This window comes from Phalacrocorax aristotelis, chromosome 15 (genome assembly GCF_949628215.1).
Source record: "Phalacrocorax aristotelis chromosome 15, bGulAri2.1, whole genome shotgun sequence".
NCBI classification, from domain to species: domain Eukaryota; kingdom Metazoa; phylum Chordata; class Aves; order Suliformes; family Phalacrocoracidae; genus Phalacrocorax; species Phalacrocorax aristotelis.
The window spans coordinates 9,365,325-9,393,014 of NC_134290.1; the positions used below are offsets into that span (position 1 = coordinate 9,365,325).

At 48.8% G+C, this 27,690-nt stretch overlaps 4 protein-coding genes across 4 annotated transcripts; 2 read left to right on the forward strand and 2 right to left on the reverse strand.

Moving 5' to 3' along the window:
* Positions 1–243: 243 nt before the first annotated feature.
* LOC142065002 (uncharacterized) lies at positions 244–589 on the forward strand. Its single transcript, XM_075110707.1, has one exon. It carries the CDS (start codon positions 244–246, stop codon positions 376–378), a length of 135 nt encoding a protein of 44 aa, XP_074966808.1. The 3' UTR covers positions 379–589.
* A 1,578-nt stretch (positions 590–2,167) lies between these two features.
* DIABLO (diablo IAP-binding mitochondrial protein) lies at positions 2,168–6,389 on the forward strand. The gene is made up of 6 exons (XM_075110706.1): positions 2,168–2,250; positions 3,092–3,206; positions 3,562–3,693; positions 4,415–4,525; positions 4,679–4,775; positions 5,742–6,389. Exons 1-6 carry the CDS (start codon positions 2,204–2,206, stop codon positions 5,954–5,956), a joined length of 717 nt encoding a protein of 238 aa, XP_074966807.1. The 5' UTR covers positions 2,168–2,203; the 3' UTR covers positions 5,957–6,389.
* Positions 6,390–9,183: 2,794 nt separating this feature from the next.
* On the reverse strand, positions 9,184–11,096 carry B3GNT4 (UDP-GlcNAc:betaGal beta-1,3-N-acetylglucosaminyltransferase 4). Its single transcript, XM_075110323.1, has one exon. The coding sequence runs from the start codon at positions 11,094–11,096 to the stop codon at positions 9,978–9,980; it is 1,119 nt and encodes a 372-aa protein (XP_074966424.1). The 3' UTR covers positions 9,184–9,977.
* Positions 11,097–12,175: 1,079 nt separating this feature from the next.
* On the reverse strand, positions 12,176–19,858 carry LRRC43 (leucine rich repeat containing 43). The gene is given in 12 exon segments (XM_075110324.1): positions 12,176–12,336; positions 14,580–14,667; positions 15,201–15,404; positions 15,695–15,784; positions 15,943–16,082; positions 16,295–16,418; positions 16,753–16,931; positions 17,692–17,930; positions 18,544–18,683; positions 18,822–19,109; positions 19,111–19,170; positions 19,173–19,858. Coding segments are annotated over 12 exon segments (2,208 nt in total). The 5' UTR covers positions 19,668–19,858.
* Positions 19,859–27,690: the final 7,832 nt, after the last annotated feature.

Sequence of the window (27,690 nt, forward strand, 5' to 3'; positions counted from 1 at the left end):
CCCTGTATGGGAGTCTGAACAAGCACACACAAGTCCAACCTGATGCTAAAAACCTTCTTAGAAGGATGGGTGGCCATTAACCCTCCTGAACACAGCCATTTCTCCCCACAGCAGAGCCACCCTGTCGGTTCTGCAGTCTCTTTGTTCGCAGAGACTCATCCTGTCCCTCTGCTTACAGACCGGGGAGGAGGACAGCAGCAGCCAGCCCCAGACACCCTACCTGCCTCAGTGCCGGGGAGAGCCATGCCGGACTCCTTCGCCGTCCACTTCCTCAAGGTGCTGAAGGAGCTGCTGGCCTTCGTGCTGTTCAGTTACACCGTGCTGGTCGGGGCGCTGCTGCTTGCCGGCTGGACGACCTACTTCTTGGTGCTTAAATGAGAGCTCTTCTGCTGCTGCTGCTGCAGCCGCAGGCCGGCCAGAGGCAAAGGCTCCACCGTGCAGCTCGTCCTCAGTACACGGGATGGCAGTCCCTTCCTCCTGCGCCAACTCTGCAAGCGTTTTGTTTCGTTACTGCCTAATGACAATCTTATTTCTTATGTAAAAAGACTAAAGATTAAAAAAAGAAGTATCTACAGGCATGCACTTTAACGATCTTTGTGGCTCTTACAGATTCTTTGTGTTAACTAGACATTTGCCCCTGCTCCCCGAGATATTTAAAAGCTTCCCGGTAGTCTTCTCCTGACATTCCCACCCCACGCCTCGCCTCGAGAGCGCAGCGGTCTGCCAAGCACAGCGCAGGGACAGGGGGGATGCAACACAATTCAAACATGACCAACATCTCAAGTAAACAAGTCCTGCCTTGTCTAACTCTGCCTCATTAAGGGTGTGAAGGCAGAGATACAGAAATTGCTTGTAATTTTTTTTTTAGAGCTCCTGGGAAAAGACATTTCAAATCAGCACAAGGTTTCCCTCTTCCTACATTTTTATGAGGTGCACTTCATGGGGTGGGGACATATTGTGGTTTAGCCCCAGTCAGCAACTAAGTACCGCACAGCCGCTGGCTCACTCCCCCAGTGGCTGGATGGTAGAGAAAATCAGAAGAGTAAAAGTGAGAAAACTTATGGTTGAGATAAAAACAGTTCAATAGGTAAAGCAAAAGCCAGGCACAAGCAAAGCAAAACAAAGAATTAATTCACTACTCCGCATGGGCAGGCAGGTTCAGCCAGCCCCAGGAACGCAGGGCTCCATCATGTGTAACAGTTACTTGGGGAGACAAACGCCATCACCCCCAACATCCCCCCCCCCTTCTTCTTCCCTCAGCTTTATATGCTGAGCATGACGTCATATGGTGTGGGACATCACTGGGGTCAGTTGGGGTCACTGTCCCGGCTGTGTCCCCTTCCCTCCTGGCTTCTGGTGCACCCAGCAGAGCATGGGAAGCTGGAAAAGTCCCTGACTAGTGTAAGCACTACTCAGCGACACTTAGCACCCACTTAACTAAAGAATCAGTATGCCATCAACGTTATTCTCATACTAAATACAAAACACACTATACCAGCTACAGTGAAGAAAATTTACTCTACCCCAGACAAAACCAGGACAGGGCACCAACAACACATTAACTCCAGGCCTATTATTTGGTGCTCTCAAGTGTGCAACACTTTTCAACAAATGCTTAAAACATGGCGTTGGCTGAAAGACGTGCCTGTGATACAACACTGCCTTTCTAAAACTAAACCGAGCTGAGTAAACCGAGTCTCACAGAGAATAGATAGGATTTCTGGTGTATACAAAAAGAAGAGATTTAACTGATCGTGGTCTTTCATGTAGAACTATAAAGGAAAGCTTTGCTGGAAAGCCTGGGGTTTATCACTAGCCAAAAGCTAAGCAGCATCACATAGCCTTGAAAAACAGAGATTAATTAAACCGGGGGAGTGGGGAGCAGAGCCTGTGGAGGTCAGCCAGCACCACCTCAGCCCTCGCTCCTGCGGATGACCCGAGGCACAGCTCAGGGCTGCTCTCAGCTCAGCCGGGCCGGCTGCTCAGGCATCCCTGAGCGGAGCAGGCCGAGCTGAGAGCTCCCTACACCACCTCTGCCTCCCAGGCCGGTGAGGGCGCGTCCCCGCACCTGTCCCCTCACCTCACGACTTCCCGCCGCCCCGGCTCCCGCCTCGCGCCGGCCGCCCTCCGCGCGTGCGCGCCGCCGGGAGCCCCGCCCCCCGACCGCGCTGACGTCACTTCCCGCGCAGCAGCTAGGCCCAAGATGGCGGCGGGCAGCCGGTGGCTCCGGAGCTGCTGCTCCCTCCTCAGGTACCGCGGCCGCCCCGCCGCTCCGGGTCCCGGCGGGGCGTGGGCAGGGCTCAGCCTCGGCTCAGCCTCGGCTCAGCCTCTCGGCTCCCTGCCGCTGGCCGCCCCTTGTGACTCCGTACCCGCTTCGTTTGCCCGATGCAATCAATCCGGCTGCGGCTGGAGCGGCGGCCTGTGCCACAGAAACGGCCGTAGCGCACCTCGTTTGTCTCCAGATGCCACAGCACAGCTGCAATAGCGCACGCAGGAGGAGCTGTGGTACCCATCAGAGCTTGCCACGGGTGGTCGGTAGTTTAAGAGTACACAGCATGAAAGAAGGAAAAGTGACCAGTTATTTTTAGAAAATTGCTGTACAACAAAAAAAATTCTCATGACTGAGTGTTTCTGTTTTTTTGCTCGAGTATTTCAGTGATAGGCCCTGCCCCCACGGACACTTACACAGCATTGGATGTAAATAGAACTGACTACAGGAGGCCCAGAGTGTCACTGGATTGCAGCAAACTATTACCAGTTGTATTGCCCCCCTGCATGTACCATATACCACTTCAGCATGCTTTTTAATCTGTTTTTCAATATTATTATATACTAGCAGTGTGCTGCTACCAGATAGGATACGTTTTGTCTCTCAAAGGATTAATAATGCACTAGCTACTGTGCTTGTCTTCTTTTCTTGCACTTAAGTAATAACAAACTTACTCATTCACTGTTAGGCAGCTGCCTTACAGAAGCTTGGTAGAGACTAGGTCACCTAGAACAGCTTCTAGATGTTCTTTTCCTCTCTACGCCTATTTCCCACCACACACCGGTTATTTCTTGCGCTTAACTTTGTTTTTTGCATTTCCAGACAAAGCTTCCCTGTTCTGGCCAATATTAGGAGACGCTGTCTCTCAGGCACAAATGGGCGATGGCAACAAATGGTGGGCGTGGGAGTGGCCTTATGCGCAGTCCCAGTCGTGGAGGTAACGTATCAGGAGCAAGACACATACAGCACCAACTTGTTAGAAACAGCTTAACATTCAGAAACACTTGCATAGCATTTTACAAACTAGTACTTACCCTCAGAATTGTATTCCTTCTTGGTGATCTCAGGTGTTTAAGCCATGTAGGTCTTAAGGAAGAGAAATGAGAAAAAAATTGCCTATTTCAATAACACCTTGCAAAAACAGTTGCCTTGTTTTGCAAAGGCAAAACAGCAGTGAGAGTTAGGCTCTCTAGCCTTGTAACTAACAGTGGTGCTTTTCCTCACAGTTATTGTTACTAATAACATCCATATGGAAGTCAGTGTAAAGATCATGTACATGTCTTGTCTTTCAGAAACAGAACTCTGCTTCTCTCAGTAATGATGCCTTAATTAAAAGAGCAGTTTCCTTGGTAACAGACAGTACTTCTACACTCCTCTCTCAAACAACATACGCATTGATCGAAGCACTGACAGAGTATACAAAGGTAAGCTGACAGATTACACACTTTGCTAGCAAATCAATACTGGAAATACTAAATTATTTGGCACTACATACACCTGTTAAACCATACTTAAAATTAACTTTGTTGTTGATAAATCTTAATAAAAGAGGTGTGGGGGTTTGAAGATGTCAGGTCCCTAGGATACAGCAGGGTAGGGCTCACCATTCTGCTACAGCGAACCTGGAAGTTATTTTTACCTTTGTTAGACTGTTGCTTTGAGCTTGAATTTAAGCCAGAATGACTCATGTCTCAGAACTGGGGCTAAAGAGGCTCATAACAGTTATTGGATACCTGCATACTGAGTAAGTAGGATACACCACCCTGTATTCTTAGATATTTTATTTACCTTCTGTGCCCATTTCTAACGCCACGAACTTGAGTTCCATCAGAAGAACAGAGTGAGCCATATTTATGTCTGAAACAAGATACAGTCTTAATTTTATAAATAAGTGCCAACTGGAGTAAAGTAGTTGCATTCCCATTTACTTCCTTATTAGTACAGCAGGTATATAAAGAGATGCTATCCACAGCACTACTGTAGGCAGACAGCAAATGCTGTCAGAGCCTCCAAATTGCAGTGAACTTCAGAACAAGGCACCTTTGGAACCATTCAGCAATTTTGTTAATTAACACCAGTTAACACTGAGACAACATCAGAGATGTACAGATTGTCATGTAATTGTGTGAAATGATTCCTCTGCAGGCAGTTTATACACTGGTGTCTCTCTACAAGCAATACGCAAATCTTCTTGGGAAAATGAATTCAGAAGAGGTGGATGCAGTCTGGCAGGTCGTAATAGGAGCCAGAGTTGATGTAAGCAATCATCTCCCTTCAGTCAGCGGTCTGCCTCTTAAAACTGCTCAGAAAGTTCTCGTCTGGCTTGCTTGCCTTTTCACAGAGGCACTGTTTGGAAGAGCATTCAGATACTGTTGAATCTAGTTAAGTAATACTTTGTTTTACTCCTAGATGACAACAAAACAGCAGGAATACCTAAGGCTGGAATCCAGCTGGATGACAGCATTACGTCTTTCAGAGATGGCAGCAGAAGCTGCGTATCAATCAGGTAAGCATAAGGAGAAATACTGAGAATTTCTTTCCCCTAGCATTTAGGCAGTATCAATTGAATAAGAATGGAGTTGAGAGAGTAACATTCAGTTACCTTACCAGTTTAGAGCTAGTGCCTGGTTTTTAGAGATGCTGAGAACTTATGTTCTTTTAGTGGCTACGGGTCTAGTAGAATTGTTCTCAGAACTAGGCCTGGAAGCTTCAGGTGCAGTTTAGATCAAGACCAACCACGCCAAAAACACGTTGGAGGGAAGTGTTTAGTCATTTTTAAATGCAGTGCTCAAACACAGTTCTGGGAGCCACAGGACTACCTAGGGGGTCCATCAGGTCTTTCTAGCTGGATTCACTAGTATTAAAGAGTGACAATATTTGCTTTTCACTCAGGAAAGAGAGTAATTTTGGTCTTTTCTTCCTGTATACGCCCTTTCACAATAAGTATAGAGACTTGATAGCTCTGAGGTTGAGTTATGGGCTGACTTATGGTATATTGGCAAACTTGTGGGAGTGGAGATGGGGAGGAAAGCAAATATACAGGGACACCCTAACTCTGTAAGTCCCTGAAAAAGACAAGAATTTGTAGGAGCATGGGAGGAGAAGGGATTCCGTGTTCAGCAGTGCCAGAGATATTCCTGCTGCTGGTAGGTGCCAGGACAGGACAAGGACTGAAAGTTCCTGGCACACGATGACTGGCCTGTGTTTAGTTCTCAAACACACTAGCTCAAGCTGATTGCTCTGGTCAGACGCTGGCTGTAACCCTCTTGGGCAGGAAGAATTCAAGGGGGTAAAAAAATCTCAAACTAGGCATAGTGTTGTTTAAGGTAAATGAACAGTAAAAAGCATTTATCATTAATATAGCCCAAGAGCCATCAAAACAAATAAGCAGATTATATAGACAGTCGCTTCCTTAACTGAAGATTTGCCAAGTGCTTCTCTAACCCAGCGTATTTAAATTATTACCTTTCAGGTGCAGACCAAGCCTCAGTGACAGCCCGCAGCCACATTCAGCTACTGAAGTCACAGGTGCAGGAAGTGCGACAGCTGTCCCAGAAAGCAGAGACCAAGTTAGCTGAAGCTCAAACAGAAGAGCTCATAAAGGCTCAAGGAGAGGAATCTTCATTGCCAGCGGGTATCTTAGGAAGTACAGAGGCGGGTGAGGACCCTTACCTTCGGGAGGACTGAAGAGAACTTAAGCATCACCGTAGAACATGCAGGAGTCAATCGCAAATTGAAGGGTCCCAAACACTTAAGAGTGGGACAGATTAGCCTGTGATTCTATATTTTCCCCCCAAACAGGATTGCTTTACCAATCAAGTCAGTTCAAAGCATCTGAAAGGCCTTGATCTTCTTTGTAACTTACCATGTTTGTAATACTTATGGATTCAATTATTTAAATGTTTAACTATGCAAATATGAAAATTGCTATCACAGATAGCTTGTTGTTAATTGTCTCTCTGCTGGGAGGGTCCTACCGCTGATTTGTTATGTTTCTAAGAGCTCTCTTAAGTTAGAGGCTAACTAGGTATCAGCCAAGTGTATTTAAAAGTCATTATTTTTAACCTGTGAAGTAAATTATGTCTGTTAGGAGATACCTTTATAAAACTGTGTAAAAGCATGTCATTGTGAGTGTGCTATTTTGAATAATAGATTAAGCTCTGTTTTCTGTTTGAGCTTAGAAGTTAACAGAGCTGGGTCTGACAGCTGCATCAAGTTACACTTAATTGCACTCGGGAAGCATTTGCTGTAGAGCTGAAAACTTTCCTGTGGAGTTACCCAGGCTCTTCTTAGTGAAGTTTTGCAGTTCAGTACAGCAACCTCTTTCACCCAAGAACCACCACCTGTAACACAACTGCCTTCCCCAGGAAGCAAAGGAAGATTTAATTTTTCAAGATACTGTGGTTATAAACAAAGTCGTTGTGCTGACTGCTGCGTACTTCTTTACAAAGCAGTGAGTGGAAGAAAGTGTTACATATTTGAATGCTTTCCAGCACGTTTCAGGAAAATAATCTTAATTCTCTCTTTTTTGCAAGCTTAATGTTTCACCGCAGGCTTCAAAAGCACAGGTGGCTTCCACTGTGTTCATTTTCTAACTTGCTTCATGTGAAATTTGCAATATTAACTGTATAGTCAATGTAAACTTAAGCTGGAGATCACTCTGTAGAATAGCATCCACTAGAACTTTATCACTTCTGATTTGTGTCAGTTAATCCCCATTCATTAGGTTTTGTAAGAAAACACACATTAATCATAGGTTTTTCACCACAAATTAGCATCTGATGGACTACATCTGTGTCAAGGTGGTTGTTACTAATTTGAGTTGTGCTTGACTGGGAATTTTTTCAGCTGTAGCACAAGCTTTTCTGTCTGTGTCTCATTTTGTCTGCCTTTTGAACAAATACAATCTCAGCTGCACAGCACTGTACATTTATAGATTAAATAGTAAAGAAATTAACAAGCCACCTTTCCTTGCTCCTCCTCCTCACTGGGTGCTGCTGCATCCAAGGAGATGGCACAGTCCAGAATTAAAGCACACAAGAAGGTACCAGTGTCTGCTGTGCCAGTAATCAAGAGGGCCCAGACACAGCTTTGGGCTGGAGCATTAGTAAAAACACTATCATGAGAGGATTCTTTGCAGCAGAGGCACAACCACACCCTCGAGCCAAATGCAACTTCAGGTCAACCACAACTGCTCCAGTTTGTTACTGGCTGCAGTTAAAAAACTTCTGCCAAGCCACTGACTCAAATGCACGTACAGGTTGTGTTCCTTTCAGGATGCCACAATAACTACTCTGATGTTTGCATGACAGAGAGATATATGGTTTAAGAAAGATGAGCACCGCTACAGGAGTCTGAAAAGCAACCCATTCTTCCCCTTCCAGAGCCTGCTACCAGCCCCCTTGTTGCCCTGCTCTTCCCAAGACACAAGCTTTACCCACACACGTCTGACGTTCAGACATGAGACGAACCAACTAGTCAGTTCAGTTGAGTCAAAATGGGAGCAAGGAGCACAAGCAGCTCTGTATCGCTTCCAAAACGGGGTGAGAAAGAGCCCCACACCTTTATTAGGAAGTGGGAGTTGCCTATCCAGGGTTAGCCCATACACCTAAGGCCACAACAGACATGACATCATGCTATTATGTTACTGAGTTTGCATTTGGAATCATCTAGTGGATCAGAAAAATGCTGCCACAGCAGTTCACAGGGTACCATGGTACCCACGCTGTCCAATTGCTTCTCTAGAACAAGCAGTGGTGCCCGGAGAACAGTGCCCAGAAGCTAGGTTTTGCTGCTCATACTCATCCGTGTTTACAAAGCTGGCACATCTGAAACTACATGTAGGCAATTTCTCAGATACAGCTAATTCATCCTAGGGCTGCAGCGAGAAGACCCAGCAGCAGCTTGTACAAGACCACAGTGAGGATGGACGCACACACACAGCCTCACCCCTTGGAAGAGCAAATTTTTTCCAAACACCTACTTGCATCTGGCACAGAAACAGCTTGTGTGAGTGGCAACTCCCGCCGTAACGGTCTGGGTCATGCTATAGGGCTAAGCTAGAACTACACCCGGTGCTTTAGAAAGCCAAGGCAGCAAGGGATCAAACATGGACCAGCTGTACTGCCAGGAGTCCCTCAGGCTGAGGTCGTACAGCACTGCACCGCCCCATGGGAAGGCAGGGCAGCCACCCTCCCTGGAGAGCTCGTCCCATCTCTGGTCTTGGGATGCCCTCGGTCTCTCTCTGCCTGAGGAGTACAAGCAAGGACCTCCTGGAAGCACTTCCCAGGCACCTCTGAAAGCTCCGGCTCACATCTGGTGGGTGGTGAACGCTGGGCAGCTGGCACTAGACAGCAACAACAACAGCACAACACAAGTTGCTCTGATTTCAGTAATCACACACTTCCACTCTACCCTCTATCTTCTTCTAAAGCTTCCGGGCTGCTTCTTGCTCATGCACAGCACAGCAGCTTCTGATCTAACAGCAAAACACCCTGAAACTGATAAGCATCATGTTTATATAATAATATGCATTTTCTTCCTTACTTTTCATAAAGCTTAAAGCTTTAAATTTAAACTTCTCATAAGTATAATTATCAGTGATGAGTATCACTGAGTCTTAGGTTTTTTTATTTGATCTTTCCTCATGTTAGCGACTCCAGCACACTCATTGATTAATCACTTCCATGTCTTATCAATAATGTCTATACATATCTGTATTAATACATCTTGCCTGGGCAGGGGCAGAGAATGGCAGCTGCCTACAGCAAAGGAAGTGGCAAGTAGCCATTTCCATATAACTGCACCCTCTCTAATATCAACTACTCCTTAATGCAAATGCCCAGCACCAGATCTCGACCTTCTCTGGCTTTCAGTTCCCAGCTTTCAGGAGACCCAAGAATAGTCCTGTGAAAACATTTTTCAAAACTCTATTTTATTTACACCCAATGTTACAATAACAACAAAAACCCAAACACCTCCCATACAACATGAAAAGCTACAGCCACTGTAACTACCATGATTAAGAGGATATAGTGCTCCTCTCAAACCCAATCAGAAAGTGTTTGTGCAAAAAGCAAGTAAACCTGTTATAATTGTCTGTAAAATCCAAAGGGCTCGAGTCAGAGCCCGGTCTCTTGGATCATCATGCCATCTTAAGGCAATAGATTTTTGAGGCTTTTTTTCCCCCCGCTCCACTCCCTTTTTCCCACTGTCTGGTAGGACCTGAAGGATTGCTGGCCTGGGGCAGCGGAATTGCGCTGTAGCGGACCCCCCGCAGCACACACTGGCCTTTCTTCCACCCCTTGAAGTAATTTTAAGTGCTCTGTCACTCATTAGTCATCATTAGCTTTCCCACACAAAACTGAACTTGGCTGGTGGTCAGGCACCAGCCTCAGCATCATGGAGCCTCCATAGTGGGCGGCACCTCACTCACACTCCTGTGGCAGCTGTGACTTCTCCTGTGTCCAGTCTGGCTGGGAGGAACCAAGCCAAGTCCCCTGTGCCATGTCTCATGGAGCTACCAGCCCCTTCCCCACCCCATGACAACCCAACTGCTTCAGTAGCCCACTGGCTGAAAAAAACTTACTGCAAAACAAAACCCTATGGCTCAAGTACAGCCTGTTAGTAGAGGACACATTTCTACCACAACCTGATTTTTACTTTAAGTGCCCTGAATCTGTTACCAGTCACAATCCCACTGTGCCCATCAGTAGCTTCTGTCCCAACCCCTTTTGTAGTTGTGCGTTACTGACACAGCACACCTAATACTGTCATCCTTTACCAGCGTCCACATGATCCACATCTCGGTTGGGTTTAGTTTATGCACAATCATCAGCTCTTTGTACAAGCACGGATCAAAAGAATTGAAAGGTCTCTGGATCCCAAAAGTCTTAAAGCCAGCATGGTTCTTTGGGGTCACTGCCATCTTTGCCAGGCACATTCCCACAAAGACATCATCTATCGGGAAGAGCTCCATGCCCTCTGCGGTGCTCTGGAGGCGGCGCACTGTCTCTCTAGACATCACATAGCCCCCTCCACCCGCATAGAGAGGATAGAAGGGGGCTCTGTACATGGACTCTGGAATAAAGTATTTGACCTTGGTGTTCCTGATGGGCCGGGCATTGGCAATCACATCCCCAACAAAGAGATCCTGTTCAGGGTCAAGTTCTTGGAGGAACTCAACAATGTTATACGTGTTGACAAAGACATCATCATCACCCTTGAGCACAAACCTGGCATGCAAGCAGTCCTCCATGAACCAGCGGAGGAAATGCAGCTCCTTGAGGGTCAAGTTGAAGAAGTTGTCAACAAAATCCCACTGCAAGATGTCATCAAACTCCTGGCTCTCGTAAGCCAGCAGCTGGTGCAGGGGCTGTACGTGGATTTTGGCCGCCGAGTACCCTAGAAGGAATATCAGCCTGATGCGCTTGCCACCGATAGAGCCCTCCTTCCCCCAGGTGTTCCTGATTGCCACTCGCCGGTCTATGTTGATAGGGGAAGATTTGATCGCCAGCAAGAGGAACGTCTCTTTGCTACACCTGGAAGGCTTCAGCAGGACTGAGAAGTTCCGGCAGTGCTTGTACGTTAAGAAGACACGGTGAAGCTCCGGGAGGGTGAGAGAAGAATTGGCAAGGGTAAAGTCTGGGAAACACCTGCTGGGTTCAGCATTGTCCAGAACCAAAGACTTCTGTTTATGATTCGTTACATCCACTTTCTGGTCCGCTGACAAGGCTGACAACTTTGCCTCTTTCTTCACGTACAAAAACCACACCAGCAGGGTGATTGAAAGTGCATAAAGTGCAAGGCTTTTAATCCTAGGACACATGGCAACCTCCGGCGCAGAACTCCGGCCCTGTGCGGTCAGAGAAAGACGAGCTGTTTAAGATTTAGACCTGCATACTTACGCTTTCCAGTCACATTTACACTTTCCACGCAGCGCCCTCACGCCCGCAGTCACGCAGGGATGGAGCGCACGACCCAGCCCGGGGGCGCTTCCCCTCCCGGTTGTTTCTCGGGTCCCACCGAGCCCAGGTCCGGTGAGGACGGGAGCGCTGCCCCCGGGAGGGCTGGGGAGCCGCCGGGGAGCCGCACCGCCCCCGGCCCGGGGGGGAGCCTGAAGCTCCGCTGTGCCCCGCCGGCACGGCCCGGTGCAAAGCGCCCCCCCCCCCCCCATCTGCAGAACCGCTGAGACTTACCGCCACCCGCCACCGCTCCGCTCCACGCCGCCGCCCCGCACTACCCGAGGAGAGCGGCCCGGCCCGGCCCCGCCCTGCCCCGCCCTCGCCTCTCCCCCGGGCGGGGGCGGGGGCTTGCACCGGCACCGGGACCCGGCGCCCGGGGCAGCGTGTCCCAGGCGCTGCGCACCGGCACCGGGCGCTGCACCCTGCACGTTGCACACCCCCACCCTGCACCCCGCACCTTGCACCCCTACCCTGCACACCACCGCACCTTGCGCCCCCACCCTGCACCCCGCACCTTGCACCCCTACCCTGCACACCACCGCACCTTGCGCCCCCATCCTGCACACCACCGCACCTTGCACCCCCACCCTGCACCCCGCACCTTGCACCCCTACCCTGCACACCACCGCACCTTGCACCCCCACCCCGCACACCGCACCTTGCACCCCCACCCTGCACACCACCGCACCTTGCGCCCCCACCCTGCACCCCGCACCTTGCACCCCTACCCTGCACACCACCGCACCTTGCACCCCCCATCCTGCACACCAGCGCACCTTGCACCCCACCACACACCAGCCCCTGCACGCTGCAGCTCTTGCAGAAGCTCAGAAGCAATCACAAGCCCTGGGGCATCACCCAGCTCTGGCAATTAAGCTGAACCAGAATCCATGCAGCATCCCCATGGCTTTTATTTCTCACTCACTCTTTTGCCAAGGATATATTACTGAGTCTTCCCCACTGCCACGGCCATGCTCTCTTGGCTCTGGGTACCAGCTGCCAAGGGCCACCGGAGCAGCTGCATCTGGAATTGAACTGTCAGCGGCACCAGCTGGAGCCCTCGACCCTCCTCCAGTTCAGCAGAGTCTTTGTTTTTAATTTTTCCTGTGGAAAGAAGTAAATCCGCCACCGTCTTTACAGAGTAAATCACTCTAAAAGCAGCAGCATGCAGAGGGGAAATGCCCACCGCATTAACTGCTGGCTTCCGGGCCTTGAGGGAAAATCTATTTGAATATGACTTTGGGTAAGAAACCCAAACAGCATTTGTAAGCAGTCAATTGATCTGGGTGCAGTTTTGCCTTTTTTTTTTTAAACTCCTCTATAATTCTTAAGAAAAAAGAAAGATGCAGAAATAATCACTTCAAGGATCCGGGAAAATCAAGTGTGGGGTAAAATGAGACCTACGTGAGACTACTTCTGAAGACATCCTTCAATGTCTGGGCAAATGGTTTGCTCCAGACAAAGCTTGCTGCCTTTCCTCTTTGAGATCCTCTTTGGAAGGGATCCCAATTCCTCTGAGAGGACTTATTATTTGTGCGCGTTTGCCTACTGAGGGATGCAAATCAGCCTCAGCTGCTGGCTGCGAGAGTGCTGGTCCCTACACAGCCTTGCTGGACGCATGGCTGCAATGGAGCGAGGGCTGGGAGCTGTCCCCCATGCCTCAGAGCATGGCCACTGCCGCAGCTCCAAGGTGGTATATGGTACCGACATGATGAGCAAGTGCCAAACGACTACGGTGCAATTTGGTGACTCATGGAGCAGCCAGGTCTTGCAGACACTGTGTGCACAGCTGCTTGAGCAGCCCACCTGCCCCCGCCCCCCGCTGTGTCGGCCAACCCGGCCACAACTGGGGTGTACTTGTGAGTCATGAGTCACAGCATTGCTCATGGCCATGGGACACTGCCGGCACCGGGTGTAGCAAGATGTGGGGGCAGCTGATTTTTAGGCACTATCTTTTTGAAATATGCACTCGGTGGCCTTGGTGTGCAGCCAGCCAGCCTCTACCTGCACAGGCATAAGGGGACACCAAATTAAGCGCAAGTCTCTAATTGCTGTGGGTTTCTTGCATCAGCAGCTTTCTGTGCACCCAACACCATCTCCGGCCACACAACCCCCTGCAGAAGGGGTTCGTGCTTGCTGAAGCTGAAGGTAAGATCTCCTGCATGCACACTGACCACAGGGATGAGGGTAAAAGGAAGTAAAAGACACCACTGATAAACTGTGTGACAGTAGCTCCTTGCTTCAGCAGCAGTCTGACCATATATTGCAAATGCATATCTTCTTGTGGGAACAATAATTAAAGAGGTTTTTTCTTCTTTCAGGTAGCCGGGAAGGCCATCAGGCTTCCTCAAGCACAGACACAGCCTAGGACTGCAGGGCTCTGAGATCATCCCCAAAGATGGGGAACTCACCATGGGTGAGAGGGCATGGAAAAGCATCCCAGAGCTCTTGGGGAGGGGGGTTAATTGCTCTCTTATATTAGCTACTAAATCTGATGCCCGAGCGAGGCTCCTTTGGTAGCGCCAAGCGGCGCTACAGAGGCCTGGCCCACTCCATGCTCTCCTTGACCCATAAGCGGCTTTTCAGCATCACCCTGCCATCCCTTCCCTCCCCTACTTCCTCCTGCTCTTGCATTATCCCTCCTATTTTTGTAGGCAAAACAGGATTGCTGGAAAAATGACCTGCAAAAGGCAGGGTGAGGTTTGCCTCCAGAGTTTAAGGAATGCTGCTGGTTGAGCAGAGAGTGAGGTCTGTGCTGGGAAAGTGGGGGACACCCATCAGGGGTCAAGGTGGTCTCTTCATGGGTGAGAGCAGACCGGGTCCTGCTATGGGGTGGCTGGGGCACCTGGGACACTCTGTGCTCTCATCTCTAAACCAGAAAGAATAATAATCCCCTCTGCAAAGTGCTTTGAGGTGTGAGTTGGAAACGGATGAGGACCTTATTATGCATCCCAGACAGCACTCCCCCCAGTTGCCCATGCCGGCCCATGCCATGGGCCACATTTGGCAGCCAACACAGCGGGCAGCACATCTCTCACCCAAAAATCTGCTTTGCCCTTCTACCCTGGCATGCAGAACTATTAGGTGTGTGTCACTCCCAGGAGAGCCGGCAGCCCACCTTCAGTGCTTGTTCAGACGCTGATTCAAGGAGGTGTTCGGGTGTGTGTCTAAACCTACAGCTCCCGCAGTCAATAGACGTATTCACAGCCTGAAGCCGTGTGACTAAGTGCCTTGCTCGGCAGAGCTGGCATGGTGGCGGGAACCTGCGGCTGCCTCCCAGCCAGGCACCGCTGGTGTTTGCTCTTGCACACGCCACCCTCTGCCCAGCCAGCTTCAGTCTCCGTCACCTTTGGCAGCCGCTGTGGTTTTCTGGCTGGCCTGACTTTCTCTCTCTGCTTTTTTTTTTTTTCTCTTGTCGTTGCCTTTTTTCCTGTCCTGCAGAAAGAGATGTTTCCATAGTTAGGCTGTGTTGAAATTCACTGCCCACGTTCAGTCCTATGATAGCCATTGCCATCTGGGTTCTGTCAGCGGGATTAAAAGGCAAAGTAAAGGGGTGAAGGGAAGCAGGAGCACAGTGGTGGGCTGCTTGGAGAAGGGAATCCAGAAAACAGAGTGTCAGTACAGCCAGTGTGTTTTGCCATGCTGAGAGAGAGCGAGCATCAGAGGAAGCACAAGTGGTTGCTTTCACATCCTCAGATGGAAAAAGAAACTCATCTATTTTCTTAACTTGGCCTATAAAATGTAGCAGTACTTATTGATAATACCAACATTAAATAATGATACCAGCAGTGATGGATGGAGCTTAGGCAGGATTATTTCAGCCCCATTTTATGGAGAGGAGAACTGAAGGATGGGTGGGAGGGACACCTGGGCCAGCTGCAGGGCAGGACGTGCTGAACCCCAGTCTGCAGCACGGCCCATCCCCGGCAGCCCTGCCTCACCACTCTGCCTCAGGACATGCTCCTTACCTTCTCCTCCAGACTTGGTGGCTGCAGCAGCTGCTCAGTGAGCAGGATCCCAAAGTCACACACAGTTGCCACCAGGTCCTCAGTGGCCAGCAGGGTTTCCAGGGCCACCCTCCTGGTGCCCAGGGTCCTCTGAACGGGAGGGTCACTGCGGAGTTCACATGGTTTCTCCTTCTTCTTTTTCTGCTTGACCCTGGGCACAGGAACCTGCAGGGCACCAGCACAGGGACAAACCTCAGCAGAGGGTTGGCATCCCTTTATCAGACAGCAAGAAACCCCGACAGTCTCCTTGCCCACCACTGCATCATAGACCAAGATGTGTGTAAAAATCACTGCTGCCTTCCTCCCATAGCAAGGGGTTGCTTTGGTCAGAGGTCTGGGATGGAAGGGAGATTCTCTGACATAACAAACTGGCCCCGGAGAAGGGTCCTCGTTCCCTCATCATTATTTTTGCAGCTCAGATGGTGTTTGGACATCATTCTCTCCCAGCATCCTACCTTGGCACTGCCTTTCAGCAGCCCCTGTCTTGCCTTTCCCTTTGTGACCGCATTTTCTTCTGGATCAGCATCGACTGGCCATGAGAGCACCTGCCCGGGGAGAGGAGCCAGTGCTGCAGGGGCTGGATGCCCAAGGACCCTGGTCCAGGGTCACCGCCATGCTCGGCTGCCTCCCAGAGAGAACACAATACCACTGCTGGGCCTCCCAGCAGCTTTTCCCCTTTCATCCAGCTCTGCCACACACTCACCTTCTCCTCCATGACTGAGATGATTGTTCCAGATGCCAGGTAGGACTTCAGCCCCACTAAGTCCTTGGCAGCATGCTCCTTCCTGTAGCTGCAGTCGATGGTGTCTGCCCAGGGCTTTCCAGGGGTGACAAACACCTTTGCTGTGCAGGGACACAGAAAAACACTGAGGAGAGACCTCTCCTTCCTGAGGACAGGAAGGACCCCTGGGACATCAGCAGTGCCGATTCATTATCCATCGGTCTCAGTAACAGCCCAGCTGCAGCCGATGCCGCGAGGGATGTCCTGATGCCACCACATGCCAGGAAGAGCCATAAACCTGCCTTGAGCAGTGGGATTTATAATTCCTCATTACCAGAGTGGGCCTTGGGCTCCCCCATGGCTGCAGGCTCCTGCTGGCCCTTTGTTTCCCCTGTGTCCCGAGCAGAGCTGTCCACATCCAGGGTGGCCACCATGGGATGCTGATGGATTTTTGTTACCTAGAACAGAGAGGGAGTCTCGTGGCAGGGCATGTCTGGTTGTGTTTGCATCAGGACTGGGGTCAGAGCTGCCTCTGAAACCCCATTCCCCAGCCCACGCTCATGCAGTCCCATGTGCAGAGCAGAACTGGGCTCCCTGAGAAGGACAGGGAATGTGGCCAGCAGGGACTTGTCCTGCCAGATGTGGCCACGCGTGAATTCTGTCCCCAATACTGCTGGTGCTGCCCACACCAGGTCCATTATGAATGGTCTTACTCTGCAGCCTGGAGGTGAAGCCCCCCTTGCTGTGACCTGCCACTGCCTGTTGCTTTCAGGAGCTTGGTTAGGCACAAACCTCAGTGCTGCTACTGCCCTCGATCTCCTCTCCTGCTGCAAACTCGTACATCACGCAGTAGCTGTAGGTGATCACTGGAGCCTCAGAATCAACCTCCAGGTGCTGATGAGTGGTGGGATCAGGGACTCCCTTGATTTGCCCAATGGTCACAACCACTCGTGCTTCACTCCTGGTCAGCTCTAAAAGGAAGACAATCTTGCTATGAAGCAGCAGCGTGCTCCTTCCATAGTAAGGAAGGTATAGAGCAAGTGGAAGCCTCCAGGACGCCGTGTCCCACCACCTGGCAGCCCTCCTTGCCACCCTGTGCTAACACTGTGACAAGCCACTGCCACACGGGGTCACTCCAAAGCCATGCAAACATCTCTGCTTTGACTCCCTGGTTAAAATTTTAGACTCCAAAGAGCACATCCAGCACACAGACTCATTGAGTAGGGGCCATCAAGAGGGGCTTCCCACCCCCAGGTGTCCCCAGGCCCCTGCCCTCATCCCAGTTGGGCATGTGCCACGCTGCAGAGGCAGCACCACTTTGTGCTGGCAGTGCAGCATGCATGTGAGCATCTTCCCCAGTGGAGATGTTTCTCTTTTAGCAGCTTGAGAGGAAAATACACCATCTGAAACCAGACAGTGTCTAGAAACAAAGGTTAGGGCAGGCAATGGGAGCAAGGCAGTGCTAGGATTAGGTTGTTCCTGCAATCTTTGGACCTGATTAAGGCTAAAATTACCTTGATTATAATTACACTGCTGCAGGGTCCTCTGCCTGTCTCCCCACTTGTACTGGTGGGGTAAAAAGGCCCACAGAAAGATCTCCAGATGAAGAGAGGCAAGAATGAAGTCAATACTGGATCCAGAGTTTGCCCTGAGAACTCCTAGCTCAACCATGATGAAACCACCTCCTGAATCACAGGGTCAGCATGGACAGGTCCAAAGGCAAAGGCTCACCTGGCTGCTTTGCTAAACCATGGAACAGCTGCCTCTCATCAGGCCCTATGTGGATGTCATCAAGGATGGAGAGCTTGGGCAGGCTGTCCACAAGGAAGCCTCTGTAAGTGGGAATGAGAGCCAGTGGGTTCCCTTGGAGCACCAGGATACGGAGCTTCTGCAGACTGGACAGCTGGGAGACCAGCCCCAGCAGATCCATGAAGTTGTTAAAGCTCAGGTCAAGGGAGACAAGGTTTGGCCTTAGGAAAGAACCCAGAGAAGAAGGTTAGGCAAACAGCAGCCATCTGGGGATAGACAGCTACTGCCCTGGGTCAAAAAAAAGACAAAAATTGTGTTTCCCCAGCACAAACTGGGTCAAACTGGGGAATCCAGTGGTACAACCTCAAGAGGCCAACTCCAAATTCCTGAGTCATATGGTCCATTGCCAGTCTGACTCACAACCCAAAACCATGTTCCTTTAGCATCCATTAACCACCCCAATGCACCACCTGGTGATGCAGCCTAAGCTTTAGGGCCTTCCCAGGGCAGACATCCATCAGGGGCTTTGGGAAGGGCATGGAAAAAGGAAGCTGCCCAGGGACACAGGAACTATGGCAGGCCGGCTGTTAAGGTAGTTCCTCAGGTGATCTCCCCATTCCACACCTTAGCCACAGACCAAGACACCCTCTAAGCATGACAGAGAAGACAGTGAACAAAGACAGAGTGCTCTGCACAGGTGTTGGACACAGAGCAAAGAAACAAATGTGCTGAAGGGCTATAATTTCTTAACATGGGACACCTGATGGCTCGAGGTCATCTATTCACATCTGCCCACCTCCCTTTCAGAAGCCCACATTCAGCCTGCAGCGTTACCAGAAGTCCGCAGTGAGGTACTTGTGCTGTGAAGGGCTGCACAGCCTATTGTATCCCAGCCCCAAGTGCTGCAGCTCTGGAGGAGGCTGAGCACACAGGTCCTGCAGATCAGCCACAGCATTGCAGCAGAGCTCCAGGACCTGCCAGGGACAGAAGGAACAACAAACACCTTTTGCAATGAGCTGTTCCTGGCACTCCCTCGAGCTGCTTGGCTCCTGCTCTGTTCCCATACAAGGCCTCCCTCCCCATCCTGCTGTCGCAAGACACTGCCTGCTCACCCTCAGCGTCCGGGGCAGGTTGCCTGAGGTTATCCTGCTGATCTGGTTGGCACTGAGGATGAGCTCCTCCAGCTGCTGTAACTGCAACAGACCCTCATCGACCTCCTCTACCTGCAGAGAGTTGGGTTTGGCCAATGTGTCCCTGAGCCACCTTATGGTCAAGGCGATATGGACACGTAGTGTCGATCGATGTGACATACGTGTAACACAGATTAGTGCAACATGCTGGGGGGGGGCCAGCAGCTCCACCCCAGCTGCAATAGTGGCATCTGGGAAGACACTCGGTTGGGGAAGGTATCCTTTTCCCAGGATGTTTTCCGTCTCAGCAGGAAGATGTGGTTTCCTTGCCTGGAGATGGATACCTTTATGGGCCACAGCAGCTGCACTTACTCCCTTGCCAATGATCCGCAGGGACCTGAAGACCTGGAAGATGTTGGAGCCATGGACGAGCTCAGGTGACAGCACAGCCGTTTCCCGGAGGTGCTGGTCCTGGGGGCTGCAGTCCGGCGGCAGGGCCCAGGGGCTGTGCTGGTCGCTCAGCAGCTCCATCAGTGCCTCGGGGCTCTCCTCGCCCAGTGGAACAGCCTCCTCCTGCCCACCTGGGTCTGCCCCCAGCCCCAGCCGGCCCCCGCGGGGGCTTGTCCGTGCATCGAAGCGAGACTTGTTCTGCAGAGAGGGAGAGAGAAGAGGCAGTGACAGCCCTACAGAGTGCAGACCCCCCCATGGCTGTGCCCCGTCCCAGATCCCTACCCAGCTGCCAAGGCTGCAGGGGAAGTCCTGCAGACACAGGTGCCGCAGGTGCTCCCAAAAAGCAGCCGAGATGCTGCAGCGGCCAGTTCCTGCCATCCAGCTCCAGCCCGGCAGGGAATTTCCTGGCTTAGCGGCATGCGTCCTTGTCGCTAGGAGATGGTGGGGATACAAACACCCTGGGGACTGATGCAGATGCCGTGGGGACCGGGGACCAGGCTCTACTCAGGGCTGCAGAGTGAGCCTAGGCCCGAGCACCGAGCTCCTCAGGCTGGGAATAAATCCCTGGCTTTTTTGGATCTCCCCCTGGGCTGTGGGGGCTGCTCCCCACCAGGGAAAGAACAGGCGGCCTTGTGCAGCTTTTGCAGGGTGCAGTGTCAGCCCTGTCCCCTGGCCAAGGACCTGTGGCATGGCATTTACCATTTCACTTATCTACATCCTGAGTATCACTCAAGTTTCAGGGAGGAAGCAGTCATGTTCTCAGTTAGCTGTAAAAGTGCTGTCATTCATTCACATGGAGGGTACCGCCGCCACAGCAGCGCAAGGCCATCGGAAAACAAAGTTCACAGCTAAAAATACCAGCTCCTACACTTGGAAAAAGTAGATGAGTCCCAGAACAAAAGCCACAACTCTGTCTCCAGTCCTATTCAGGTCTCTGTGCTCTGAGGTTTATTTGCTTTTTCCAGCGATAGGTGTTGAGGCAATGGCTACAAATTCCATTTTAGGAAGCCTACTGAGCAGCCTGTGTCAGCAAAACTTCACCAAATGTACTGCAGACGCTCTGAGGCATCTGATGGTTATGTGGTGGAAAGCTGAACATCCACTCGTATTGGGTTCTACAGGACAGATGCCGATCTGCTCCCTTATCAGCTCAGCAGCTTATCACAGCTGTGTACAGATAGGAAAGAATGTGCAGAGCATGCACACACCGAGAGATAGTGGCATGCCATGGAGTGGAATAACCAGGCAAACTGGTATCCTCAGCTCAGTAAAAAATGAAGTCAAATCTAAAAATCTTTGAAAAAGTATTACTAGTGGTTGAATTGTGTTTTGTGGAAAAGCCAAGCTGTAAGGATGCTGCTTCTCTTATTCGTATCACTGTTACAAATCACTGGGCCCCTTTGCCATCAGTGCTGCACAAAGAGGTGTTCCCTGCTCTCAGAAGACAACGGGCCGTGATTCCTTGCCTGTCCTCCCTGTCTGTACCCATCTGGGCAGCTGGCAGGGGACTGGCAGTGCCCGATGCCCAGTTGTCTCTTGTACGTGCAAGCTCATGCACCTTTCACACATCTTGCAGCGCACTGTGGGGCACTAGCCAGCTGCATCTCTCTGCTTTTTTGGTGCTTCCAAACAAGCAGCCCTCCAAGATCACCCTTCTACCTGAAAGGAGCCACCTGTACCCATCATTGTTGTAGTAGGGACACCCTACACAAAGAACACCCTGCGCAGAGAAACTATCTCTCGCCATTTTACCCCCAAAGAGTAATAAAACCCTCAAATTAAAAAAAGTGTCTGCCAGAACTGTCCTTTTCTGGTTCTCTGCTGTACTGTCTGCTGCCTTACACTGTAGGCCATGATAACTCATCCTCTTTCTTTGCATTATTTAGCACCTGGGAACACGGGTTGTGGAAGAAGAAATGCACCCCTTTGGGATGGCTGCATCCCTCTGCTTGGCTGCCCGGGGCTCTCTCGTAGCATGTGGCAGAACCATGTTCGGTTTGTGAATCTCCATTATTGTGGCTTCAGGCAAACAACTGAGGACTGAAGTTACAGGCTGGTGGGACCTGAGTGCAACATGGTACAGGGGAAATGTCCATCCCCATTTCAATCCTTGAGAAAAAGTTCAGCCCGGAGAACAGTCCTTGTACCAGCCCCAGGTGCTTCAGAAGAGTTCATGTGCACACCAAGCTTTTTGTTTTCAGAGACAGGCTATTTCACATGGAAAAAAGAACTGATTATTTTGACACCAAGTTGTTGTTCCTTGAAAGTTTTCTGGTGGCTTGGCAAACATTCATCTTCCAAGCTATGACTACCTTTCAGGCATATCTTTTATCACAGAGGTGGGAAGCACATGTGTGTATGTGTCACTTTGGGTTTTCACAAAGGTGTGCTCACAGGGGTTTCCTCTGCCCTCCTTTCTGTCCTAAACTATCAGTAGTTCTGCAGGTCCTATTCTGATCGCAGCCTCGTACTTGTAAATCCTAGGATCAATTTTTCTGTTTTGGCATGTATGAGAATTTCCTGCATTTAGTTGGTGGACATGGAAAATAGCCTGGCAGAGAGAAGGGTGACAGAGATGGGATCCTGGGCATACTCTGCTGGGTTAAGTGACAGGGTCACACCTCAGGGACAGGGTCTTACAGCCATCCAGAAAGTGGATACGTACGTTGACCTGGAGGCCTGACCTGGCTTGTACACAAGGCCCTAGTGGCTTTTTCACTGCTAGCGTTAGCCCACTCTTACATTGACCCTGCAGGAGATGGTTGTTGGCCTTGGGCACCAATGATGTGCTTGCATGCTCCAACCATGTTTTTAAAAAAAACAACAGAGTTTATGCTCTAAATCTTACCTTTTGGAGAGCCCAAGGATTTGGATGGGATGTCTAAGCTGAACTCCTAGTCAAATAGATGATACGGGACACCATTTGTGTCAGTCTGAAACTGCATCTAGATCACAATCAGTGAAGATGCATTTAAACCATTTTTTGATGTAATCTTTCAAGAAAGAAAAAAACCCAAAGTGTCACCCACAAAAAAAACCCATGGAGGAGCCACTGACGCAAAACTCCACGGTACTTAAATGCAGCTTGGCTGTCCACATCTATAGCACTCCAGGCAACAAGCAGCTTGAACACCAACACCCAGCTATCTTTCGGCCAAGTCGGCTGCTTTCCAACCCGCCATGAAACGCCGAGCAGGTGGGTGCGACTTAACCTTGCTACGCATTGTAATGTTGCATTGGTTGATGTTCATCGCTAGCTCAGCCACATAATGTCTATATGCTTTAGAAATTTAGCTCGCTGCAGAAAACCAGGAAGTTTTGCAAAAATGATGTAGAGGCTTGAGACTGATCATTGTATTTCTTCCCTCCCCCGCCATCTGAATGCAGAGATCAACAGGTTTGCAATCTTCCTTTTCTGTTCACTGGTTTCACTGGTTCCTTTGGGCTCCTTGGCACCAACAGCCACCTCAGAAGAAAGAAAATCTACTACAGGACAGACACAGAAGCCTTTTACTACCAGATTAAAGCCCTTAGCATCAGTGATCGAAAAGCAAGCGACTACCTTGTTTAAAAACTACGTAAGTGTACTATTTTGCATTTGCCGTGTCTATGTCTGTGGAGAAATCTCTTTAATTATTGTAGAAGAATAGAAAGACCATGAGAAAAGAAATATTTGCATTAGAACCTAAAGTAGTCTTTTCTCTGTATTCCATACACAAAAGAAAGCATTTACATTGCATTACTTTAGGGCAGAGTTGGAGCAATGTCTGGGACAGATGGGGAAAACTTGGACAACTTCACCTCAGCCAACTCCTAGCTGTGATGTTCCACACTAAATGCCTTGCTTTTTCTTGGTCTCCCAAGTCAGGCTAGGCTTGAAGCAGGCATCTTTTGGGATGAAACTGGTCAGATCACTGGAAACACAGAGAGAATTGCCTTGCTCTCTGGTCTGATCCTAGTACCAGAGCAGTCGGGAACATTTCTGCCAAAAATCCTGCTCAGCTCATCTGTTCCTTGGAGATGGTAAAATGTGCAGTGAACCTAAGTGCCAACATTTCAGACAAATTTCAATTCCTGGGATCGTTTTCCCAAGAGTATGTTGATAATCAACGTAAACATTTCCCCTGAATTCCTTCTCGAAATCAAAACCACCTCTGCCGAAACAGATGAAGAGATGCTCAGGTCAAAGGAAAACTCTTGTATGAGTAAATTTTGCCCACATGGCAAAGAAAAATGAAAACAGACTTAGAAAAGCTGAAAACAAAGCTATTAAGATAGAAAGCACTGCACAATCACAGCCACAGATAGTGTGCAAAACCTACTCAATAAAATGAGTGTATGTGTTAATACAGCTATTGAATAATAACGAAAAACCCCCAAGCATACACAAACTGAAAGATAAATATGTACGTGCCTAGACATTCAGATGTGAAGTGACTACCAGGAAAGATGTAAACTAAAAGGTTAATAATTTCTCTCTTCTCTTATTCCCCTACAGAACATGTGTAGCTCTGTAACACCCAAAACTGAGAGCTGGCTGACTGCTGACTCCCAGTCCAAAGACTTGGTGAAGAAAATACCCGAATGTCCAGCTTTTAACGCAAATTGCTGCGTTTTCCACATTTTTTACAACATTTTGCAAAACCTAAGAAGTGATATAGAATTAATCTGTGGTAAGAATTTAACTCAGTTTGTCGATGCAAATATCAATCAGCTAATTGTGACACTGAGTGAACGAGCTGCTCTTTACACCTGCAAGGATGAGGACCTTCTGCAGGTGGATCATAGCCAGGTCCAGAAGATGAAAATGGCAAAGAAGAAGATGTACATCTGGCAGGTTTTAAAGAAATATGAACAATTTATGCAAAATACAACAAAAATGTACTCTTGAGCAGAAATGTAATATGCCAGGATGAAAAAATAACTTTAAAATACTAGAGGCTTGGCTAAATGTGACCTGTCAGTAGTTATGTGATCAGTTTGATGCCAGGAACATTGATAATGTATTTGCTATTCTACAGATTGTACTATATAATCTAGTTTAATTTAATATTTAAAGGATGAATGTCTTAAGTTATTGATTGTATTTATTATAAAACTATTTATACTGTTTTGTTTGCAACAGCATATAAAAAGGATGGACTAATGTAAGTCAGGGTCATTTAATTAACCAATCACGACATAAATAAGCAAACAGGAATGCATGATTTCAGTAATTTTAATGTTATTTATATTTTTATCTTGCAATTATTTTTCAAAAGAAAAGTTGACTGTCAGTAGACTGATTTTGTATTTCTCTGCTAGTGAACTGTATTTATGACTTTATATAATACATCTATTTTTATAAATTTTTTAAAGCAATTATATAGTTATATATTTATTCAGATTTTTAACTTTTCTATTTTAATACTGAAAGGGATGAATTATATATTTTCTACTTAGTATGTGAATGGTTAAACCTAGAGTTTAATTAAAATAAGATTAAATAAAACTAATATTGCTGGATTCTCTTTTTACTATGCAATTATTTTTTTACAATTTTTTTCACTGGAAACCTAATGTTTTATTAAACAGCAAATTGAACTAGTTGTTTCTGATCCTTATGTTAAAGATATTAGAAACAGCACATATCCTCCTTGCCCATCCATTTTTATTCATAGACATGAGGCAGTTTTGTTTCTTAAGTTCCTAACTGGTTTCTTGTTTGGATGCACCAGTGGGTAAATTGTTTTCTAATCAGCTCCTGCTTCTGAAGGCTGAATTATACAAATTTTCATGGTTCAGGGCCAGCACCAGCTCTGCTGGAAACATGCTGGATTGGCTCAGACACAACCACTGCACCAAAACGTGGCTGAGCTGGTTACCCCTCCTGGAGCTGGTAACAGAGCAAAGATGCTCAAATGGTCTAGGAGCAACAGGACTTGTCATATACTTGTTTTTCCTTTATTTCATATCAAGTCCCAAATATCCCAAATAATGGGAAGGTTAATAATAATACAATTATTTGTCCAAATTATCACAGAAAGTTCAAGCCAGTCTAAGCATTAGAATCAGTTCCAAAATTAACGTTATTTATCTATTAAAAAATGTTTTCCTTGCCCACTTAAAACACAAGTAAAGGATTACTCCTCTTTCTGCTGCCATGCCCTGTGTTCACTGATGGTGGTCCATACCAGCACACAGCCCTGTGCCAGGTTGACTTTGCTCAAGAGTACTCAAATTTGTGGGTCCTGAATGTCCAGGGAACTGCAGCTAGATTAAACCCCTGCATCCCAGTGGCACCAGGGCTCCTTCTCTGCAAGGCTGTGAAAAGCCCAAGAGGAGCTGGTGCAAGGGATTTTGGTAGCAGTTCATCTCCCCCATCCTCCTTTCAAATCCTCTCAATGCAAAACACATCAGTGCCCAACCCACCCTTCTGCTGTGGTGGTTCTTCAGGACGGTGCCGTTAGTGCCAATGCAGCTGCAGCTCTTCCTCCTCCCATTGCTGGAGAACTGGCCCTGTTCTGCCCAGACTTCTCCAGGAAGAGTGGTTTCTTGACATCAGCTGAGTCACTGTCAGTCCCCAAAATGCACCAGTCCTGGGAGTTCTAGAAAAGTATTCTAGTTTCCCAAGAGGAACAGAGGGACCAAGCTCCTTGCTGGAGCCAGGGGACGAATTCCTCCCAGATGGAACCAATTTCAGGCACTATGGAGGTGTCACGTAGCGGTGACAGGCAGAAGGATGTGGGCAGATCTGAGACTGTTACCCTGGTTTCTGATGTTAACATAAGTAGCACAGCTCTCTGTTAGTGCCACACAACCACACCTTGAATTCAAAGAATGCTTTAATAATCCACCTCTCTGACCTGTGTGAGCTTCATGCAAGCATGGTGAGTCCAAAGGTGGGTATTTGCTCATGATGTCTTCTGCATCAGAAAGGAACCCGCCAGTCCTGGAAGTCTCAGTGCTAATCCCTGTGAGAAGCAGAGACACGCTGGTGGCTGGGGCACTCTGAAATTACTCTGCTTAGTTCCAGGTCTACCAATTTTTCCAGGGTCCAAAGGGTGCAATTCCAATCTCAAATCCATAACTTCTAATAGAGAAAGAGGAGTGAACAGAAAAGGATCACTGGCTGGGGGTGTGCTTATCCCCAAGGCAGAAGCGACAGGTAGGGTCAGCAAACCACTACAGGCAGGAAAACATTTACATCCTGAGGGCTTAGAGATCACCGTTTCCGATGGCTGACACAAACCACTTAAACGTTGCTGAACCAGAGGATTATACAGGGCCGCTCCCTGCAGTTTCCTCTCTCATGCACATCTTTTCTTTTGCCTTCTAAATATGTAAATAGCTAAATGAAAGGGTTTTCCTTGGAACGGGAAACATTTTCTCAGAAGCTCAAGAAAGATGTTAAAGTGAGTCAGATGGTCTGTCCCAGTTCATGTCACTGGAAGAGCAACCTGAAAACAAAGAGAGTCATTCTTCCCCACGGGGGCACAGAGTCGTACTGCCAGCCCCGCAGACTCAGCCCACCTCAAGTGTCTGAGCTCATGCGCACGGGATGCACACTTGAAGTAGGGAGACACAAGCTTATGCAAAACTGTGGCAAGCTGCTGTTCTCCTCACATGTGCTTGAATGAGAACAGTGCTTTGCCACAAGTATTTGGGATGCAGCAAGGCAGATTGTTCTGGTATCAGCCAGGCTTTGAACTTCAAAGGGCCGAGGTCACGCAGTGATGACCAGCACCTCACTGAGGAGTCAGAATAAGAGCGTAAGGGCATGCCTAGGTAAGCAAGATAGAAACAGTGACTGAAGATAGTCTGATGCGCAAAGTGACACAACTGTATCACTAAAAATACTTCTGACATCTCCGTTGTGCTCATTTCTGCAAGCTCGTATAACAAACAGCCACCAATGTCAGAGTTTATTTAGGTTCTGTAGGCAGCCTAGGGATGTGTGGCTGCTCAAGTACTGCCCTTTCACCTGTCACGATACAGCTGGTTCCCTGCTAACCTTGGGCAGATGTAGAGGCTTCTTCTCACTTTCTCTGAGAAGAGGGGGCAGCTTCAGAAAAGGGAGGGACATTAAACAGGTTAGACTCACAATGCTGGATGACTGAGCTTGGGCTGCACAGTATAAGAGAAGACGCGAGAGCCAAGACTAGCCCTAACGCAGAGGTGGTTGTGTGGCTTCCTTTTCAAGAGATTCTCAGGACCTCTGCTGCCCGCACCCAAGGCAGAGTGCTCAAAAGCTCATGCTGAAACCCAGAGATTCTCAAAAGATGAACTGAACATTCACAGAGAAAAAGGCTCAAACAAGTGACTCCCAGGGGAAGGCTACGGGCCCAGGCAAAACAGTGCAAGAACATCTGCAAATCTGTAGCCTTCCTGGTGCAGGGTCAATAGGGCTTAGATAAATCCC

Bases quoted from the DNA above. Each gene is read 5' to 3' on its own strand.
- LOC142065002 (XM_075110707.1), top strand. From the start codon at position 244: ATGCCGGACTCCTTCGCCGTCCACTTCCTCAAGGTGCTGAAGGAGCTG.
- DIABLO (XM_075110706.1), top strand. From the start codon at position 2,204: ATGGCGGCGGGCAGCCGGTGGCTCCGGAGCTGCTGCTCCCTCCTCAG. The intron at 2,251-3,091 runs GTACCGCGGCCG...TTGCATTTCCAG, and splicing joins AGCTGCTGCTCCCTCCTCAG to ACAAAGCTTCCCTGTTCTGG. The intron at 4,776-5,741 runs GTAAGCATAAGG...ATTACCTTTCAG, and splicing joins AGAAGCTGCGTATCAATCAG to GTGCAGACCAAGCCTCAGTG.
- B3GNT4 (XM_075110323.1), bottom strand. From the start codon at position 11,096: ATGTGTCCTAGGATTAAAAGCCTTGCACTTTATGCACTTTCAATCACC.